The 15,340-nt window shown below is 52.7% G+C and overlaps 1 protein-coding gene across 1 annotated transcript in view; it reads right to left on the bottom strand.

Annotated features, from left to right (window-relative positions):
- The window catches only part of WSCD1 (WSC domain containing 1), a 45,818-nt gene extending 34,317 nt beyond the window's left edge, over positions 1 to 11,501 (bottom strand). The window contains exons 1-2 of the mRNA XM_003799029.3: positions 11,411 to 11,501; positions 549 to 1,256 (exon numbers count right to left, since the gene is read on the bottom strand). Of these exons, the coding sequence (XP_003799077.1) occupies positions 549 to 975 (427 nt within the window). The 5' untranslated portion in view covers positions 976 to 1,256; positions 11,411 to 11,501. The remainder of the gene's footprint in view (positions 1 to 548; positions 1,257 to 11,410) is intronic.
- Between the last annotated feature and the right edge of the window lie 3,839 nt (positions 11,502 to 15,340).

Genomic DNA, 15,340 nt, shown 5'->3' with positions numbered 1-15,340 from the left:
AGAGGGTCCACATGCACACACTGCAGGCCCCTATCCCAGAGTCCCTGATTTGTTAAGTCTGCAAGAACCTGAGAACTTGCATCGGTAATAAGTTCCCAGGTAATGTTGGTGCTGCTAGCCTGGGACCCCACCCTGAGAGCCATTGCTCTGTCATATCACACTGAACCCTCATAATAACTCTGGGGTTATGGGTGTCTCTCCATTCATTTGAGAGGAACCTAGGGAAACTAAGTGGCATGTGCAAGGTCACCCAGCAAGGCAGTGGCTGAGCAGCACTCAAGGTGAGGTCTTTCTAAACCCACAGCCGAACGCTAAGTGACCTGCTTGCACATCTTGGCCTTGAGCCAGGTAGAATTCTAGCTGGTGAGTGAGCAAAACTCCAATGCACTTCACCTCACAGGCCCTTCCTATCTCCTGCAGAGGAGAAGGGAAGAGACAATCTGTGATGGCCATGGCCCTGCAGGGCCAGAGAGAATGGGGACACCAAACTCATGACCCTGAGCAGGGCACATGGGAGCAGCTCCCAAATGTGCAGCTTGAATACCTACCTCGGCTGCGGGTAACTGGCCTGGGGGGCACCTCAAGGACCATGGGTGGGCCCGGGGAGTCAGTCATGAAGTGGTGAAACCAGCGGCGCCGCAGCTGGCGCAGCTCTGAGTTGCGGCTCCGGAGCCAGCGAGGGCCAGGCCTGGTCTGGGCCATGGGTTTCTGTAGCATGTCCACGCCAAGCAGCAGCTCTGGGCTGACGCGGGGGTCGTGCAGGGCTCTGCTGTCCAGCAAGCCCACACCCAGCGCCACAGCAGCCACTGGCAAGGTCTGCAGGGGGCCAGATGCCCGGGGGCCCTGGGGGAGGGCCACTCGGGCCCGCTGCAGCAGCAGTAGGCTGCCGGTCATCAAGTAGGCAGCCGTGAGGAAGAACAGCAGGAATTGCGTTCTGCGGAGAAACTTCTGGAGTCGGAAGAAAGGTTTGGCCATGCCCCTGGGCAGCAGGGCTCCCAGGTGGAGCCCGGGAATGGCTCCTAGCGCCCGGGTGGGAGGAAGGCCGGAGCCTCTAGAGCCATCATCCCTGCATTCTGAGTCTTGGCACCTGCCTATGTTCTCCTGTGGTCACTGCTCCTGCTGTTTCCAGCAGTGCTCAGGTGGCAGCATCACTCATCTCCAGTAGCCACTGCGCCCTGCAGTGGCAGCTTCTGGTCAGATGTCATAGGCTTCTCCATCCCTGGGCTTTATTGACCCTCATCTCTTGCCTCAGAAATCTGAAAAGGTGGAGAAAGAGCACTTAAATTTAATGGGGAGGGGCGTCCACCACCCCTATCCAGGATTTCCCTCAACCCCATGATTGATTTACTAAAGGGGCCATCTATGTTGTGGTAGGACTGGACAAATCCCAGCTCTGCCATGGGCTGGCTGTAACACATGGGCAGAGTGCTTAACCTCATTGAGCCTCGGCTTCCTAATCTGTAAAATGGGGATAACAGCTGCCTTTGAGGAGCAGTGCCCAATGATGACAGTAACAGCAACAAGAAGAGGAGAGAGAAGCAGCCCTGTACTTACCACCTGCCAGGCTCTCAGTTAAACACTTTATATATTTTGTCATTTAACTTTCACACCAACCAATGAAGCAAAGACCATAATATCCCCTTCTTACAGAGGAAGAAACTGTGGCTACAGGAGCCAAATAAATTTCAAGTCGTACAGTTGGTAAAAAGAAGAGCCAAGGTTTTCAACAGTCTGTATTTGGCACCTGTACTCTCAGCTACTCCTGGCCCAGCTGTAGTGAGACACCTCTCCTTCTAAGTGCACCTAGCCCAGGCAGGAGTACACAGCAGGTGCTCGATACATGCCGGCAATCTGCTAACTCCCAGGGATACACTGGGATAGGGAGCCACATTCTAGAAGGAGCTTCTGCAGAGGGTGGTCTCCAGCTTTCACACAGGAGGGGCATGAGAAAGGGAGGTGTTAACATAGTCTTCCCAGGCCTCCTGAACTCAAGGCCAAAGGCAGAAGAGTGCCCGGGCTGTGTAGCTGCAAGCCGAGGCTGCTGCAGAGGAGGCGGAAGGCACCCTAAGCAGCCTTCCCCAGGCCCTTCCACGCCCCAGGGCTCAGCTTTCCCTCTGGGCCTGGGTTCCCAATGGCGGCGCCTGTGAAGTGCACGATTAGGGGGTTGGCAGAGGGCTCTGCAGCTGCCATGAGCTGGGCTGCTGTGTGAGAGAAGACTCAAGCACAAGGGCAGGCTTGTCCCAGAAGAAAAAGACCCCTAGAAGCGTGACTAAGCCACTGCCCATAACTAACTTGGCCTGGGACCCTGGCCAGGCCTGTGCAGACACTCAATGGCTGCTCTGTGTGTTGGGGACAGACAGCTGGTGTGAGCAGAAAGACAATGTTTGGGCTCAGGGGTCTGGCATGGCAGGTCCCTGGGTGGGGGTCAGAAGCTCAAGACAAAAACCAGCACGACCCTCTCTGATTAAATGTTGAGGGCTGCCAGGTTCTGAGCTCTCTAGGGAGGACAGAGATCTAGAAATACAGGTCAGCTGGTCATTTAGGCTGTGGTGGGGGTGGTAGGCTCAGTAATCAGCAAATGGAGGTGGAATTAAACTCTGAGCCGGAAAGCCATTTCAGACAGGGCTCCAGAGGTTTTATTTATTAAGCTTCTGTGTCGGACAGGCCCACCCCAGCCCCAGCCTTCTCAGATTTGTAAAACCACAGAGAAAAATCACAAGAAATCCTGACTGATCTCTCTGCCTCCAGCTTCAGACCCTCCACTTCATTTTCCACAAGGCAGCCAGGGAGATCCTCCTAACACACATATCTGATCATGGTGCTCCCCTTCTTAAAACCCCTTTCAATAGCTCCCCATGGATATTGCGATAAAATCCAAACTCCTTACCTTGACATACAAGGCCCCTTTGAGATACAGCCTCTCCTGCCTCATCTCTCACTAGGCTTCAATTTCCCCATCTCTCTCCCTCCCTACCTCCCTCTCTCTCTCTCTCATACACACACACACACACACACACACACACACAAACATACACACACACATTCACTCCATGGTCCTGCAGAGTTACCACAGTGCATCTGCCTCAGTGCCTTTGCACATGCTACCTTTTATGCCTTTTCCTTCCTTTTCACTTACTGAATCCCTATGTATCCTATGTATCCTCCCAGAATCCTCCCTTGTTTTTTGTACCCTTTTATTAATCTGAAATTTAAAACAATACAAATTAAATTAAATTAAAATTAAAAAACCAAGAGTACAGATAAACTGATAGGCAAATCCTGATTATCAGAAACCTGCTCCCGGGGGTCAGGGAAGTGAAATCTTAAATTGTACCTCCCCAGAACTGTGGATGAAGCTTGAACTGTGGAAGAGATGGAGAAAATTGCATAGGCACAGGTCCCAGGCAATCAAAGGATGCAGCTTAACAGAGTTGAGGGATTCAGACTCAACGGAAGTCAACAGGAGTGCCTGGGCTATAAAAGCCTTTTGTGTGGTAATTCTATGAAAAGGGGTTTCCAGGTCTGTTCAAAGAGGGGTTCTAGTTACAAGGTTGGGGGTTTACTCGTGACAAAGCCTATAAAACTAAAATAAGAGTGGAGAGCGTGGCCCTCTTGCTGTAGGAAGTAAGTTTCTAATGAGATTGGGCAGAAAGGTGGGCAATGGCTCAGCAGTTCGGAATTTGGAAGGCAGGATGTGGTGTGAATTCCACGTACATGTTACACAGAGATCTGGATATGGATACGTGATACAAGTAGGAGTGTGGAAGGGAGTTATCAGGGCTAATTAGGATTCAACCCATGTCACTGATTACCCAAGGTCCTCCCTCTTTTTGCAGAAAGGTTTCCCTTGATCTGGAGAGGCAGGTGCTAGGTGCTGACACAGCAGCCTGAGCGCCACCACTTGGGTCTCAAATGAAGCAGGCTGCCACTCCCAACTTTTAAAATCACAGATTCCCAACCCAGGACACTTGCTACTGGTGGGCTGGGGGGCATGGGACGTGCCCCAAAGCATCAGGAACTTGTCCCCTGCCCTAGACTTCCACGATACTTTACCACCATCACACTTGCCAGTCGTCCCTTACTTTTAGCCACGCTCACATCTCCTCAAGGCTGGGAGCCCTTCTAGGGCATGGATGCACCTGATTCATCTCCATGCCCCTAGATCCCAACACACAGTTAAACAGGGCAGTGACACTAAATGTTTGTTGAGTAACTAAAACTGCAAGAGGCCTGGGGTGGGCTAGGAAACTTGGGGCACCTGCACAATGGCTCACAGCTATGCCCACAGCACCCTAAAGCCAGCAGGCCCTCTATTATAGCAAAGCTACCTTGAGCAAAGCATTTCTCAGAGCAGGGCCTCAGGCTCCTTGTCTGTTAAATGGGGGTAAATGGACATCATGGCATCCCCTTGGGGTAGATGAGAACTTCTTACCTGCAGACTGTGGCATGCATTGGTTATGAATGTGACACAAGCAAGGAAAAGCTGGAGGATAGGCCTGAAGCAGCTGTGCCCCTGGTGCAATCAGTCTCAAGGAGCGCCCCCTCCCCTGTAGCCCTCCCTTCCCCGGGGTGTGCCTAGGATCGCACACTTGCTCAAAGCTAATCCTCACACTAAGCCTGCTGTGAGCGACTACCTTATTTTTCAGTGCCACCATTTATTAAGCACTTGAGGTGTTAATAGGTTAGACTAGGTTGTGCACTTTATCTGCACCAACTCATTTACTCCCCACAACCCGCTGAGCGGATGCCATGCTTACCCCATTTGAGAGTGGAGCTGGGGCAAGCCCACTGCCCAGAGTCAGAGTCACCTGCTCCCAGAGCCCACCATGTGTCCACTAAGCTTCCTGCCTCTCCCCACTCCAGCTCAGGCTTCGCACAGGGAAGATTTATTCTTGAAAGGAGTTTAGTGTGCCTCCGTCACCTTTCTGAAGTCATGCCAAGCCGAAGATCTTGAGCCAAACCTCCCAGACACTTGCCTCCTGGAGCGGCTGGGAGGCAGCCTTCCTTCTGCCCCTCCCTCCCCTTCACTGAAAGTCTGGAGGGCTTCCCCCAAGGTACGCTTCTCCCAGGCACCTCCGTCCCAGAACCCTGCAAAGTACCTCAGCTCAGCCAGAGGCCGGTGGGCTCTATCCTGCCCAAGGCTTAGTTTTCTTGGGAGAGGGCCCAGGGCTGAACAAAGGTACATACCTGCTAACTTGCCCAGTGGCCTTCTAGGCCCTGGGGTCACACTAGAGAAGGGCAGGGACTGAGAAGAGACTCTGAATTTTCCCTTGGAAAGGAGAGGAGAATAGAACAAAAGTGTTCGGGGTGGAGGCAGGAGCCCAGAGCGGGTGGGGACTCAGACAATCTGAGCCTTTGTCTGTTACTTTGTTGCCATCTGGACCCCAGAAAGCTGCAGCTGCTGAGCTAAAGGAGGGGTGGGTAGGGCTGGTCAGATGGTCACCTCTTGGCCAGACTGGGGGGTCCAGAGGCCAAAGGGTGGCAGTGGGTAGGGGCTGGGACTTAGGGCTGGAGGACAGAGCCCAGAGCTGCCCCAGGCCTGACCACAGGCCACTTGGACTCAGTCATGAAAGTGTACTTCCCTATCACTTCCCAGCCAAAGAGGACAGGCAGTGGCAGGTGAGGACAGAATGACTCCAGAGCACCCCCATACGGATGTCAGCCAATGTAAACACCACAACAAAGGCTGTGAATCTGTTAGGATTCAGAGCAGTGTGCTCTTAGCAGAGCAAGAGCCCTAAAGACGAAAGACTAGAGCCTGGCATGTTATTCTCCAGACAGGGAGATGGGTACCTGTGTCTCCGAGACACAGAGCATAACCCTGGCTTCAGTGACTGGCAGCCAGAAGATTTCAGCCTCGGAACCTTGGCTTACCACATGAAGGGGCCTCCAGTTGGGTACAGTTTCTGGAGTGCCCTCCCGACTTTCCCTACAGCTCTACCCTCGCCTTTACCCTGCTGAGGCTCAGCACCTGGCATCCAGACCCGATCCACTCCCCTAGACACCGTCCTCTTCCAGCAGCCTGAGAAAGTGTTCTTTCTAAAATGAATACAAAGAACTGATAACACCACAGCATGCAATGTCTCCCCAGGGCTTAGATGACCAAGACCCTAGCTCCTTAGTCCAGCATTCAATGTCCCTTCTTGGCAAAGTCCCCTAAACCCTGCTTCTTACTATTTCTTCCAGAGCCCTGTGTCCCATCAGAGCATCCCCTGGCCAGCGTGAGATGCTACACACACTCTCATGCATAATTTTCCACCAATTAGGGCCACGTGTGCCTCATCTTATGGCTCAGAAATGCTTCAAACCATCAAGGCTTAGCTCCAAGGCCACTTCTTCCATGAAGCCAGCCTGATCCCTAGAACAGAGTGGCTCCCCTGTGCTAGACAGCGAGGCTGGATGCTGCAGTGAACTGTGCCTGGGTGGTGCGTTGTCTTGAGTCAGGGCTGCCTGCTGACATGCCTACGTCTCCCTGCAACAGTCACTATCTCTGCCCACTTCTAAGTGGGCACAGGGCAACCTTCAAGAAATAAATGGCTATTGGACACCCTCCACGACTCAGGGTCATGCTCTCCTCACTCCTAAGTCCCACAGCTCTGGGGCTTAGAGGCTGAGAGAGAGGACAAGGGACCTACTGCATGCAAACTTTCTGGGCCCTTGGCAGGGACCAAGGGCTGAGGAATAGGACTGGGGTGTGTTCTCTGCCTTTGATAAAGAAGGTCTCTTGATATTTGGAACTTTATAACTTAAGAGGAAAAGTTAAAAAAATTTCTAAAAGGTATAAAACATATTAATAAGGTAGGGTCAAAACTTCATTCAATTCAAGAGGAAACTCTTCAGTAAAGCCACTGCTAAGGTTCACATAAGCAATTTTTAATTGCCACATTAGAGGTTTCAAGGTACTTTCACAGATTATCAACCGCACTGAATGAATGATCAGATGAACCAATGAATGAGTGATCTTCCCATAAACTTGTGAGGTCAAAAAGCATTACCACCCCCATTATACAGATGCAGAATTTCAGACACAGAGAGGGCCAATTAACTTGAACAAAAACAGCTATTGCTAGACTGAACTCTGATTTCAAATTGCGTGTCATCTTCTGTATCACATGGCCTTCACTTGTTCAAAGCCAGAGACAGAGATCTTTTCAAGCACCATTCTAGGGGGTGGGGTTGCAAAGAAAGACAGGACACCACCATGGAAGGGGAGGGCTGCATTTTCTCCTTTCAGTTGGATAATCTGGAGTTCAGCCTCTCTGTCTAGTGCCAGGGAGCAACTCTGTTCCAGGGATCAGGGTGGCTTCGTGGAACAGGTGGCCTTGGAGTTGAGCACTGATAGCCTGAAGCATTTTGGAGCCAAGAGATGGCTTGCAGGCCCCTCTGAGTATGATTGAAAGCCAATCACAACTTTTTCCAGCTTATCTCTAGGCTGCCTCTTTTATAGAACTCTATTTTGTTCATCTGTTCACCTGTTTCTTGTCTTGGTCCTATCTCAGAGTCTGGCAGATAAACAAGTGTTCAAACCCCAGAGTGACTTGGACACAGCTAGACAAGTGAGTACAGTACCTAACAAAAGTCAGACCTGACTGTCCCTAGCTTGAAACTTGCTTGTGGGACAGGACACTCAAGCTACAGAAGAGGACCTGAGATGCCCTGTGCATTCCTGTCCTCAGAACACTCACAGCTCTCCCATGCCAAGGGAGCCTCCTCTGGGAGGGAGCTCAAATCCCCATAGGCTTCCAGTAGCAAAGGAAGGGAAGTAAGAGTGGACAGCAGGGGACTTAACATCTACCAGAAGGTACACTGTATTACAAAATTAATCCAGCCCGTTCTTCTATCCACTTCTCATATCCTCACAAGGAGGCAGCATGTATGTAGAGTTCCTCCCTAACCATGTTCTCCAAAGTGGCACACTGCCATTAATTTTTCAGACCTAGGTCAATGAAGTTATTATCCAAGCCACAGTGAAGAGAGATTAAAGGAAGCAGTGTGAAGGCAAGGCCATAAGGCCCAGGGAGAAGGCATGGTAGGCCACGTTGACTCACTCATTCCCTCAATGAGCAAGGTGAGCCTCCAGCCCAGCTTGGTCCCAGGTGTTAGGACCCAGCCCTGCCTCTGCTGGTATTATGATTATCACTTGCATCTTAAGGATAAAGACCTTGAAGGTCTAAACACTGAGCTTCCCCAGAGCTCCTGGTCTTGACCTCACTGTGCGTCTAGAGGGAGAGTCAGGGAACTCATCCCACCAAGGCTGACTGGGATCTGAGCCAGATGGGAGTACAAGCCAGAAGCATCTATATAGAGAAATGTACCTTTTTCGAGAGGCCCTGCTCAGATACCATTCTAACAGGGCCTGGAAATTCTGGATTCAGAGGCTCTGAGCTGCCTCCACAGGAACCATCTCTGCGACTCACTCCCCAGTGCTCCAGCTGCACTGACCAGCCTAGAGGCTCAAGCCTTAGCAGCAGACCACCTGGTGGCCCAGAATATTCACTTCTGCCTGGTCAGGGAGACAGACGGAGGGACAGGAGTCCAGCATTCTGCCTGATCCAGCTTCTCTTCACTTCCAACCAGATATCTACAAGCCACAGGTCATCACCATATAGGGCTCCTATACCCACTGAAGAGAGAGATCTGCTCACTCCCAAAGAAGGTTGCAGAAATGGTCCTCCTGCTGAGGCCTGGAGGATGCAGCTGCAGGTGAAGGCCAGAGGACTTCTGGCGGGGAAGATGAGCTGCCCACTCAGCTCACCAGCCCAGCTGCCCACCGAGAATCCTCCAGCCACTGTGCCCAGGAGAGTTCCCTCTCCTCATGGACACCTGGGCTCCAGCAGCCCACCTGCAAGAGGCATCTTCTCCGAGGAGAGTCTGAGGGCCAAGTTAAGTGTTTGTGGGAACATGCTAATAAACCTCCTTCTCCCATAGCTGAGGACACCTCCCTTAGGACCCCTCCCAGCACCTGCAGCATCAAGTAGGGGGTCCTGCAGACAGAGCAGGGCAAGGCAGCTTTCTGCCTCCTCTAAGTTTTCCACTCCTGCTAGTGCTCACTTCCTACACCTTGCTGTGAGACAACCCAGGCAATTCAAAGGAAAAGAAAGGACCCCACTCCTGATCCTAACCAGGGCATCCCAAAATAGGTTAACGCAGGTGCCGCCACAACCTGAAGCAACAAGAGGGATGATGGCATCTCATGTTAGAAAGTATAGTGGAGTCTGTCCGTCTTGGGAGCAGCCAGGGAAAGGGTGAGGGTGGGCAGTAGCTGCATCTGAGCACAGAGCTGTGGGGCTGGAACCTCTGTATCCCCCTTCGTACTACTCAGCAGGAGGGGCAGAGATGCTCCTTCCCAAGCCACCCCTGCAAGGGTGAGCTAAAACCTGGCTTGCACCGATGCTCAAGAAAACGACACAGCCAGGGACGCTTCTCAGTATGAAAGAAACACGCAATTAGAAGATTCCAGTCTTGAGTGTCCGTCCACACCTGGCAAGATGCGAAACTCTACTCGGGGTAATTTTCTGGACAAAATACATCCCTTTCGCTTTTGCTTCTGCCTCTGCCTCTGTTCAAGTTCACCAAGAGCCTGGAGGAAACCCTCCGCTGACCGGAAGCCTAGCTTGGTAGCGGAACGAGAGGGAGCTGCTTCTGGGTAAACGTCTCCGCCTCGGAGGGAGGCTGTGCGCACCCCAAATCCTGCCCCTCGCCCCCTCTCAGGGCCCCGACCGCGGCATCCTCTCAAGAGACGGACGGTCTCTCAGCACTCCCGGAGGAGGACGCGGCTTCCGCAACTGCCTTGCGCACCCCCGCCCCATCCCGCCAGTGCCGAGGCGCTCACCGCACCCGCACACGCTCACACTCCCGGTCCCCGGCGGAGTGGCCGCAGCCCCCCTCACTAGGCGCCCTCCGCTAGCCCGCCCGAAGCCTGAGCAGGTGCAGCCCCGCCGCACGCCCAGAAGCGTCTACACAAACTTGTTCGCCCGCGGCGGGGGGAAACCTTGCTCGCAGTCCGCGCGGGGGTCCCGGCTGGGACACCCGGGAGACACCACTCACCCCGTGATCGCCGCTGGCTGGGTTGCCCGCGCCACCGGCCACACGTGCGCCTCCCCGGGACGCCGAGCCCGCAGCCCCGCAGTGCCCCGAGCCCCGGCGCCCCAGGCGCCCGCACTCCCCCGGCCACCCGCGGCGAGCGGACAGACGCTCCCGGGAACAGGGCGCCGCCGCCGGGCTTATCGGGCTGAGGACGAGCGTGCTGAGCCGCGGCGGCGGAACGCGCGGGTGCGGAGCTGGCGGCGGGCGGCGGGCGGCGGGCGTGGGGTGGCTGGCGGCGGGGAGCGGGCGGCGAGCGGTCGAGCGGGCAACCGGCTCTGCACATGCTCACTCGCTCGGCCCGGGTACAACGGCCGGCCGCCGCCGGGTCCTAAAGGCGCCTGCGCGCGCCGCCGGCCGCCCAGGGGAGGGGTCGCGGCTTCGCGGGCGGGGGCCCACACCCTGCCCCGGCCCGGGAGACACGCGAGCCGGGCAGGCCACGCGCCACTGTCACGCAAAGACTCTGCCACCCATTCTGGTATGCACACACACAGCCACTGGGAGCCTCGCTGTCTGTCGTACACCTCTTACGCGCACCATGGCGCACCGCCCCCCCCCGCCGACACGGACACACTGGGCACTGCCACACCGAAGAGCCCGCTGCCACGCTCACTCCGATGCAGACACAGAGTGACAGACACACATTGCCTGATACAGATACACACTGAATTTCACAGACACACTAACATACGCACTGGGCTCTGCCCCACTCACCCAGTAACAAACTGGGCTATTGTGACAGGTGCACACACACACACAGCCACTCTGTAGCACTCGGATACAAATACACAGACACACACGGGATCACTGTCCCACGTAGATCTGGATACTGACGATCACACCTTGAGGCAGGAACACACTTGGAAGCAAGCACGTGCTGGAACACGCACATTCACACTATCTGAGACAGTCCTACTCAGACAAATGCACTGACAGCATCGCCCATGCTTGCAGACTCAGGGCTGTGCTACCAGCTTTGGGCACATCTCCACACCGGCTCACAGTGACAGCCCCACGCCTTGATATAGTCGCGCATAGAAGGCATGCCCCACACCAGAGTCCACTAGCAGATACATTCTATGGAGAAGTATACTTTGCACTGACCCACACACTCTCTCTCTCTCTCTCTCTCTCACACACACACACACTGAGGTGGACATTCGCTGAGCAGTCACAGTTCTATACACAACCCCCTTGTTTAAATAAAGGCTGATTCCAAACCTACGGATTTCCCCCTCTGAGGAGCCCTACCCCTGCTCCTCAGAAGCTCCCAAGTCACAGCATATGCCCTGGCCTGCCAGGTGCGTCAGTGGGGCCCTGTTCTCACCGAGAGCTGGCTGCTAAGATGCTCCTGGAGGCCGAGGACAGCAGAGGCGGCAGGAGCAGGTGGCAGTGTCTCTAACCCGGTCTTCCTGAAAGGCAGTTTATGCCTCCAACTCCCACTAGGGGCAGAGCTGGTTGGTCAGGCTCGGAGGAGCTGCCTTTCAACAGGTGAGAGTGGCAGGAAAAGAATTTGCATGGGGATCAAGCTGGTCTGGGCTTTAGGTAGGTCCCTTAAGTGGGGCCCAGAGTCCCCGGGGGAGGGACTTGCTGAAGTTTGCACAGCCTGTCAGAGCACATGCAGAATTAGAATAGCGTCCAGACACAAGAATGACGGTTTAGCACACTGGAGCCCTGGAGGGGCCGGGAGAGTAAGAGGCAGACTCCATGCTGCCCCAGCCTTCCAGCCTTCCAGAAAAGCCCCCTCCATGTACATATCCTTTCCAGAATGTGAATATTTGTATTATTTTCAACAGTAGTAGTCTACTGTGTAGTTTTATAATGCTTTTTGGTTTTCAAAGCCTTCTCTAGGACTGGCTACATAATTCCAAGGGTCCCAAATAAAATTGTGGGCCCCTTGTTCAAAACTTATCAAGAATTTCAAGAGATGAGGGAAGGACATTAGACTAAGTGTACGGCCCTTCTGAGCATAGAATCCTGTTCTCATGTTCATGAAGCCAGCCTTGGCCGTCTTATACGGATTGTTGAAACTCATGGCCAGTCTGTGGGTGCCTTCATGTGCCTGTCTGACAGACAATACCCAAAGGAGGACAATCTCCAAGGCTCACAGTCAGCATATCCCAGGGGAAGTCCAGCTCAGCTCCTCCAGGGGGCAGGCACTGCCCTGCAGTTGCCACTCAGGAGCACTGGCCACCTAGAGCAGCAGCCCCTTGGGACAGAGAACTCAAGCTGAGGAGTTGAGGTGGCTGCCACCAGGGAAGGAGAGGTGCCCCAAGGAAAGAGAAGAAAAGACTGCTGGGTATCTGTGCCATCTACATCCATCCAATGCCACGGTGCACCTGCTCTGCAACCCCCCACCCCCCCAGGGGAGCACCACATGGCCTCTGTGTGGGAAGACACCTGCTGAGTCTAGGGAGAGAGGTTGAGAAAGAAGGTGCATGAAGGACCCCAGGAAATATTTAAGAAGGACTTGAGAAATACATCTTGGATGTCAAAATTGTCAGGAGTATTTCAGCATGGGGTAAAGCCCTCCTCTCTAGCAGTGATGACACATAAGAGGATATGAGGCAGCTCCCCAGACGGGGCCTAATGCACCAACAGTGCAGCTCCCTGCCCCACAGCTCTTCTCTCCACATGGCCAGGACCATTCACTAGTTATTTGTACAACATCCCTGTGCATATCCCAAAAGCAATTGTTCCCACAATGGTGCTGGCATATGCCCAGTTACTGCTGAGTAATGTACTTCCCCCTGCCTCTCTAGCAGGTCTGGGACTAAGAATCAGACCAGTCTGATCTCACTTTAATCCCATCTCTGTGTGTTTGGCTCTTGACTCCATCTGCTCCTCTCTTTGCAGACCTCAATTATTGGATCCAAAGTATTTACATTACCTCCTAACTTCATGCCATCTGCTGGCTTATCCTTTCCTTTCCCTCCCTCTTTCCCTCCCTCCTTCCCTTCCTGCCATCCTTTCATTTATTCACTGAGCAAGGCACCCATTGTGTGTTAGATTTTGTGTTGAACACTGCAGACTCTTTGATAAAAAAAATCAGTCCTCTCAAGGGGCTTCCAGTGTGAAGAACTGGGCAAGAAAACAGACCCAGAGTGAAAACTTACTACACAGGAACAACTTTGCTATATCAATCAGGATGCTTGCAGCCTCAAGTAAGACGCACCAGAGTAAAAGGGGTGTCAACAAAAGGGCTTATGATCCCAGACAGCAATTAGCCTGGGGATGGGCAGATCCAAGATTAGATAATTCAGTAACTCTAAGATGTCAGGGTCTGAGGTGACCTCTCTGCCACTCCCTGATCTTCCCATTCCTGACTGAAAGATGGCTATTGCAGCAATTCAGCTATTTCTGAATTCCCCCAAATGACAATGCCCAGTGAGTTTCCCTTTTAACTGGGGAAGAAAAACTTTCCCAGATCCTCTTCCTTCCAGGTCCCTTTGGCTAGAACTGGACTCCATACATATCACTAAGCCAATACCTGGCTAAGGGGAATGAGTTTGGCTAATTATGATTCATTCTCTGGGGAAAGGCTAGTCTTCTCTGAGTACATTACTGCTTAATCAAAATTGTTCTTCTGATAGCAAAGACCAAGCAGCACGATGGCTGTTGGGAAGGCAACTAGCTGTGTGTGCCATATAGATACGTGGTGCATTGAAAACCAAATGGCTCACAGCACCACTTTGGAGGAATTCAGGGATGTCTTCATGCAGAAGATGGCAGGTAAACTGGCTCCTGGGGGAGAAGTAGACATCATCTCAGTCACTAAGTGCAGGCAGGAGCCATTCCAGACAAGGATGGAGGAGGCATCCTTTGTAAAGGCAAGGAAATATGAAATACACAGTGTGTTGCCAAGATTACCACTAACTTAGTACAGCTGGTACAGTGTCAGGAGTGGTTAGAGAAAGGCCGGAAGGAGACCGGCCACTGATCCCTCATTCACATCATTGACACCAGGGGACAAGGCAGGGCGAGGGACTAAGCCTGAGCCAAGACCATAAGGACCTCCCTTCACAGAGTGATCCCCTGGTCATCTTTACCCTTTGGGAAAAGTCTCCACAAGTTACAAATGGTCAAATCCCACATGGTTGTATTGACAAAAGCAGCCCAAATAGTCAGGAAAGGGATGACAAACCCAGGCGGGACTTGAAGGAACAGGAGTGCAAACTCCGTATCTCTCTCTTACCTTGAGCAAAGTCACACTCTCTCTCTGAGCCTCAACATCTCCATCTGCAAATTAGAGAAAATGCACCCATTATTGTAAGCATTGAATGAAACACCTGTCAAGTGCATAAATGAGGGATTGCCACATAGTAAGTGCTTAACACATTCTAGTAAACGTTACATGAAGGGCTTTTCCCCAGGGCTTTGCTAAAATCTGGAAATGCCACACGTGCAATGTTGGTCTGACCCACCGGGCTTGTGGTGCTTTCTCTTCCCCCAAATGCCACCTCCCCAGAGAGTCTGCCCTGACATCCCAGCCAACACACGTCTGCCTTGATGTCCAGTTCCCAGTTTTAAAACTCATTGGCCCATCTGCTCCTTGTGTATCTACCAGTTTTTTTTTCTGCCTTCTCCTCTCCAAACCTCACAGCCCTCAGAATAATTTAAGCCCTGACATAGCCAGGGAACTTTCTGTCTCATTCGGAACTATGTCCTTAGTGCCAAGCTTAATTCTGGGCACATAGACATGCTCACTAAATATTTATTAAATAAATAATTGGTTTTGTAAAATGCAATGTGTCTAGCATGACATATTTTTTATGAACCCAAGCAGGTTCCCAATGGTTGTCCATGTTTCTTCCCAAGAATTTAAGAGACTGCTCCCTCTTGCTCTGCTCACAGACTGTTCTTGCTGTATCTAGTTTGTGGGATTCTGGCCCACTGGGGAGCCCCAGAAGGACAGTGTGGATGGCTAATTTCACTGCATCCCCCTATCAGGGGCCTGGGGTGGGATGAGGAATCAGGTACCCCATCAACACCCATCTGAGCATTCTCTTCCTTTACCCATGCAGTGCTTGGCTGCCACTCCCCCCAAACCCTGGCCCACAGAGTGACACAGGAGCGACCGTCCCAGAGCAGCCAGTGAAGGTTGCCTTTCCCTCCTCTGGAGCATTGCATCATCTGAGGAAGCATCACTCAGAGACTGAGAAAACCTTTGGCAACATCCCAAAAGGAGAGAGGCAGGGTTTTTTTGGGTTTTTTTTCTCTCTCTTTTTCTTTGCATTTTATTTTTTGCATAGTGCTA

This window comes from Otolemur garnettii, unplaced genomic scaffold (genome assembly GCF_000181295.1).
Source record: "Otolemur garnettii isolate 467f Iridium unplaced genomic scaffold, OtoGar3 scaffold00145, whole genome shotgun sequence".
Lineage (NCBI taxonomy): Eukaryota > Metazoa > Chordata > Mammalia > Primates > Galagidae > Otolemur > Otolemur garnettii.
This window is presented reverse-complemented; position numbering and strand designations above follow the sequence as displayed.